Source organism: Chaetodon trifascialis, chromosome 19 (genome assembly GCF_039877785.1).
Source record: "Chaetodon trifascialis isolate fChaTrf1 chromosome 19, fChaTrf1.hap1, whole genome shotgun sequence".
Classification (NCBI taxonomy): domain Eukaryota; kingdom Metazoa; phylum Chordata; class Actinopteri; order Chaetodontiformes; family Chaetodontidae; genus Chaetodon; species Chaetodon trifascialis.
This window is the reverse complement of record NC_092074.1, coordinates 14129147-14135146: the sequence shown is the minus strand read 5'-3', so window position 1 is coordinate 14135146 and position 6000 is coordinate 14129147. Positions and strand designations below refer to the sequence as shown.

At 44.3% G+C, this 6000-nt stretch overlaps 1 protein-coding gene across 1 annotated transcript; it reads left to right on the top strand.

Moving 5' to 3' along the window:
• Window positions 1-442: 442 nt before the first annotated feature.
• Window positions 443-4425, top strand: alkal2a (ALK and LTK ligand 2a). Its single transcript, XM_070987711.1, has 6 exons — window positions 443-557; window positions 988-1358; window positions 1778-1831; window positions 1994-2074; window positions 2188-2262; window positions 3616-4425. Exons 2-5 carry the CDS (start codon window positions 1070-1072, stop codon window positions 2250-2252), a joined length of 489 nt encoding a protein of 162 aa, XP_070843812.1. The 5' UTR covers window positions 443-557; window positions 988-1069; the 3' UTR covers window positions 2253-2262; window positions 3616-4425.
• The last annotated feature ends 1575 nt before the right edge of the window (window positions 4426-6000 follow it).

The following is a 6000-nucleotide window of genomic DNA, read 5'->3' as shown; positions in this document are numbered from 1 at the left end:
GAAGTATTAGTGGGAGAAACGCTTCCTGTAACTGCGTATCGCACAGATAAATGGAGTAACGGAAAGGAGGGGGTGATGGGGTGATGGTGGGGGGGGGGGGGTCGCAGAAAACTTCAAACGGCGCGAAGTGATGGTCAGTCAACTCAAGTGGACTTTCCGCTTCAGGAGTGCCAATAATGCGTCTTCTTGTCATCACAGACACGTCGGAGTAACCCACAGGGGACAGGTCACCGCGTCTGCGAGACCGAATAAAAAGTGAGCTTCACTTCAGGGCGACCGAGCTGCTGCTTCAGCGAGGACGCACACGGGACTTGGAGCACCGGATCCTTCAGCCGTTTGGCCGCTCTCTCCCCGCCGCTGTTCGGAGGATGACCACGGATGCTCAGCTACTTCAGAAGCTTTGATGGTTACTCCATGAGAGCAGACTTTAAGGGGACATATTTGGGACCGCACAGAAGCAGGAACCTTAAGTTGCGCACAGGTCTTTACTCGCATTTCCATCGTTGTTGGACGGATTCATACAGGACTGGACTGGAGAAGGTTATCGAGGCCTGAAGGTAAGGACATTTTTATCTTCCCATCACACATTTCTTCTCCGAATTACTTTCTGTCCTAACCCATGTCTTACTGCACTTGGATTGTGTGCATGTAATTTGTTCTTAACTCTATTTTGCAAAGGAAATCCTGAGATTTAAAACTAAAGCCATGAGACAAACAGGCTACGAAACCACCTGTAGCCCATTGAGTCATGGTCAGGATGGCATCCAGTGAATGGTTTGCACATCGATTTAAAAAAAAAATCATATAAAAATTGGCTGTCTAAAGAAAAGGTGAAGGAAAACCACAAGAACTAGATTTGGACAGATTCCAGTCAAAGTCTGGTCTATCAGTCAGCAGTTCGCGGATTTAACGGGGATCTGGATCACTTCACAGCAGCCTAACGGAGACCCACTTTGATCTGACACGCATTCTCGATCTCCCTCGCAGGTGACCGGTTGACTTATTTTTCTCCCAGAGGCTGCTGGGGAAGGAGTTCACTTTTTTCCCCCTCTCTCACTCCACGGGAGCTATGAGCGGACTGCGCAGGCACTTCAGCATGGGACTGGTGCTACTGATGTGCGCGCTGACCGGCCACTACGGCGAGAGCGCGCCCTCGGCGGCTCCGGCGGCCGCTGCGGGCGGCAGGGACGCGCAGCAGGACTTGAGGCGGATAGTGGAGATCATGAAACACGTGGAGGAGAGCCGGGGTCGCCACGGCGTGAAAACGGAAGCCCCGTCAACATCGCGTGCGAGGACCCCTGCGGTGGGACCAACAGATTTACGCAACTCCAAAACAAACAGAGGGGAAAAGGCTGTCGGTGAGTGACGGCTTGTCGTCTGGGCGTGGCCCTTATGTTGGATCTCTAGAGGATGCTGTTGCCTGTGATGAAGGATGCAGCCTGCTAGAATAGGTGTAACACTCAAAATGAAAACTGATGAAACTAACATGGGAAAAAGTGCCCGAATGGCCTAAAACATGTGCTGACTTACCTTAAGTGATATGTAGCCATGCAGATGTTAGATGGGAGGCAAAACTTTCAGAGGCAGATACTAAAGCAAAAGTGTCTGCATGGCTAGATACCACCAGAGGTAAGTGAGAAAGTATGAGAGCATTCATACCAGGCCTTCATAAAAAATGCAAATGTCTGTGCTATTCAAAGGCAGCTGTAGGTTTAAACCTGACACTTTCCCCATCCTCTCTCTCTCTCTCTCTCTCTCTCTCTCTCTCTCTCCACAGTCGTATTCCCCAGAGACCTCAGAAAGAAGGAGAAATTCCTAAAACATATAACAGGTAAGGTGCAAAGATGCAAAGTTCTGTGCTTGCGTGTCAAAAGTCAGAGAGGCAGTATATTATGAAGTGAACGACAGACGTGCATAATGGTCGTAAAAGCAGATGCTAGCAGGTGGCTGCGCAGCGGGAAATGGTCTAATACAGCCTGCTCTTCTCTTTCAGGTCCGCTCTACTTCAGTCCCAAGTGCAGGAAGCATGTGTACAGACTCTACCACCACACCAGAGACTGCACAATACCTGCATGTAAGCCACAGTTCCACTGACCCTCACACACCATGAGGATTGAGTCCAAAATCAACACCCTCTCTGAAAGGCGTCCACTTACATGTAAATCTCTTGTTTTATCTTCTCCTCAGACTTCAAACGATGCGCGCGGCTTCTCACACGCCTCGCCGGCAGCCCGCAGTGCACAGAGGGGTAGCACACACAAGGTATTGTAATGTATTCATCTCCAATTCAAACATGCTGTAAGTGTTTAAGCTTAAAGGGGAGACATGTGACAACGTGCTATGAGATGTAGGAAACAGAATCCAGGTGGGCCGGAGCAGGTGACACTGCGTGAGTCACGCAGTTTAACGCAGGAAATGATCCAAGTTTCAAAAGGACTGTGAGAAAGAGGCAGCGGTGGAGGAAGTAAAAGCTGTTTGTAGGAGCACATAAATATTGTTTTACAGTATGAATTACTGGATTATTCCTACTGATGCATTAATGTGTCAGCAGCATTTACAGAGGCAGCTTGTGGAGGTGGAGCTCATTTGATTATATGCTGTTATGTTTTTTCTGACAATGCATTAGATTTTTATTGGCTCATATATTTTTTATGTGAAAGCTGGCAGGAATTTGTGACGTCACTAGTAACTCTGGTACAGACCAGACATAAATGCAGTGGAGTAAAATAACACTACTCATACTATGTTTACCTCTGAAGTGTAGTGGAGTAGAAGTATAACGGACATGCTGAAGTGAGGCGCAAGTATCTCAAATTCCTACTAAGAACAACTTCAGTAAATGTACTCAGTTACTTTCCAGCACAAATGAGACACATGATGCATCAGTGGTAGAAAGCAGCAAAGCACATTTTCTCAAATGCTGTGCTGTTTGGGCCACCTGTACTGTGCTTTATTTGAGTATATCCATTGTATTTGTGTACTTAATGCCTCTACTCCACACATTTCAGAGGGAAATATTATTATTATTTATTATTATTATTACTTTAGAGATTAAGATTTTACACAATTGCTTTCTAAAAATGATGGATTGTTGAAGACTGAACTACCCAGCAGCATAAATTTGTTTTTACTGGATACAGCATAAGCATGCTGCTCACAGATGAATGCAACAATAATAATAATCCAGTAATATAATACTCCAAAATGGCCAATTCGACATCATCAGAAATCTTACTTCTGATACATTAAGCCTATTTGCAGATATCTGCACTTCACAAACTGGATTTGTGGTACTGCTACTTAAGTAACAGATCTGAATACTTTTCCCACCACTGCATCAGATAAGAGTGAAAGATTAAGTGCAAGTCAGGGCCAAAGTTCACAGTATAAAGATTCATGTTTTCCTGTGCGGAGACAAAGACAATTGTTCACAGTGAGGATATTCGTGCTGTGTTGATATGCATGGGCTCTGCAAGCTGCAGTGCCAGAACATCAGATCTGCGGCAAATCAAGCTTATTGATTTATTGTTCAAGATCTTTTGTTGGAAAGGAAAGAATTTTTAAAGTGCTGCCAAGTCAGAGACAACGCTGAATTTCACTTCCTATCTGTTGCAGGTTGAAGCCAAACACAAGTGCTCTAGAAGAAAAAAACTTGGGAAAAAAGTGCCTTGGACAGTAAGAGGGAAGCCTAAAATACTCTGACCAGCCCCAACTGATATTAGGCACAGTACTGCCCTTCAGTGAGGTCTGTTCTGCTATAAGGCGTGGATTACTGCCACCCACCGCTCTGGCTGGGCCTCGATGGTTGGCTGTCACCACGAGGGAGCAACAAAACCAGAGCAAGATAAAGATGATGACACTGAAGAGTGGAGAAGAAAAAAGAAACGAGTGGTTGAGAGAAACAAAAACACGGGGCCTTTTTTTCCTCCTGCTGCCGTCCAAAAAGATGGCGCTGAAACGAAACCAACAAAAAAAGGGATTGCATATTTTTATTCTGTTCATTTCTTTAAGAAAAGAGCAAAATCCAAATGTACTGTTTTTAGCACGACTCGCTTTCTGCGATCGGTTTGCTGCGTTTGAGCGTTTCGGGTTCCTGCACCACCCGCAGCGCAGACGAAAAGCTCTCACAGACCCCGGCTGGCATAGTTTCCCCCACTTGTGCTCACACTGAGAAAGAACTGTGATTAAATTATTAATTTCATCAAGGTTTCTCCGCGTCTTTGCAAGACGTTTAAAAAAAAAAGTGGTGGTTGTAAATCAGAGTCCTCCTGTGGATCTCAGTAGTGCGTGGTACCGCCTATATTTATATATTTGAGTTGTCACAAGGTTCCACTGTACATACTACACCTCTTAAACAAGAGACATATGTACGCACTGTAAAGCAAAGCATAAGAGGAATCCACCTACAAACCATAAATTTAAATGATAGGCATTTATCAAATGGCTGTTAAATATACATACATACATACATACATATATATATATAGATACATATATATTTATATACATATGTGTGCGAAATATATTTAAATAAATTATAAGATTGGTACAAACATGAGTGGTCTTTGTTGTGCAGTATTTTCTCGAAAAGTGGAATGCTCCCCGAGTGACCACATGACTGGCCCGAGTCCTGGGACTGCAGATTTGGTGAAATTCCCACTGTTGTTATAGACAGAGTGTTTAAAAAGGTCAGAGGAAGTGAGGCTTTTTTTGTTTGAAACCGAGGTTATGGCCAAGTCATTTACTACAGTGTCGTACTTGTTTTTAGAGGTGATATTTCTGCTGCTACACCAAAACAGTGGAGGTGTATGGAACCTCATTTGTGGAGCTCACAGCTCTGAAATGGCAGCTTTTGGTGGTTCACTGGTTTAGGATGCATATCATGTGACGCTCCCAGTTCAATTCTGGCTGAGGACTTTGTTGCCCCACCCTGTTTATCTCAATCAAAATTGACTAAAATGGCATATAAATCATTACGAAAGTGACATAAAAAAATATTTTTCCAGAAACAAAGTCCTGATGGCTCCATACAATCCCTGGACCTCACGCTGACCACTGCTGACAGCGTGCTCTGTGGATTATCCAGTGTAATGAGGACGCTGAATCATGGGGACACTTGGGTTAAATGAGAAGTTGTTCTTTGTAATTTGAGTGAACTGACCAATTAATACACCCCCGGTGTTGGAGTGTGTTTTTGTGATAGCGACAGCAGAGATGACAGGGAATGAGGGGGAAGCAAAGGGATGACAAGCAACAAAAGTACCCAGGGCCAGCGTCCCTAACCACTTGACCACCATTTTTTTTAAAACCTAATTCAGAAGTTTTTTTTTGTATGAGACGTTGCTGTTGAATGTCTTGCGTGCCTTTCTTTAAAGCTGTGAGTGCCACAGATGATTTGATTGGTTTAGGTAACAATTGTGGGAAAGTTAGATGTATGTCCTCGCATCTGTACGCTAAATAAGAAGTTAAAGCAAACAGATGGTTAGCTTACAGTAGCACAAAACTAACAATGTTTGTGTTCCAGCACCTCTAAAAGCTCATTAATTAACATGCTGCAACTCTTTCGTTAAATAAGGGGGGGGGGGGGGGTGTCAAGGTGTAAAAACTACAATTAGCCGTTTTATGAGATGTGCTGGACTGTTTCCTGGCTCTGAGCAAAACACCAGGCCTTGGCAGAGACTTGAGGAGGTTAATGGTGCCTTTAGTTTTAGAGGTCCTGGTAGGTGGATTATGTTACAGAGCCAGACCAGTGACATCCCCCTGCTTTCAGTCCTTACGCTAAAATAAGCTAAGCTAACCAGTTTGAAAATGCAGCGTCACATTTCGGGTGCAGACGAGATATGTGCATCTTCTCCTCTAACTCTTGGCAAGAAAGCTAACAAGCATTTTCCCCAAACTGTCGAGGTCTCCTGAACCTTGCAGCCATCATTTACTTTTGCCAGAGTGGATTTTTTTCAGGTTGAAAAAAAAAAAAACCCTCAACAACTGGAAACCCTCCAC

Bases quoted from the DNA above. Each gene is read 5' to 3' on its own strand.
- alkal2a (XM_070987711.1), top strand. From the start codon at position 1,070: ATGAGCGGACTGCGCAGGCACTTCAGCATGGGACTGGTGCTACTGATG. The intron at 1,359-1,777 runs GTGAGTGACGGC...CTCTCTCCACAG, and splicing joins CAGAGGGGAAAAGGCTGTCG to TCGTATTCCCCAGAGACCTC. The intron at 1,832-1,993 runs GTAAGGTGCAAA...CTTCTCTTTCAG, and splicing joins ATTCCTAAAACATATAACAG to GTCCGCTCTACTTCAGTCCC.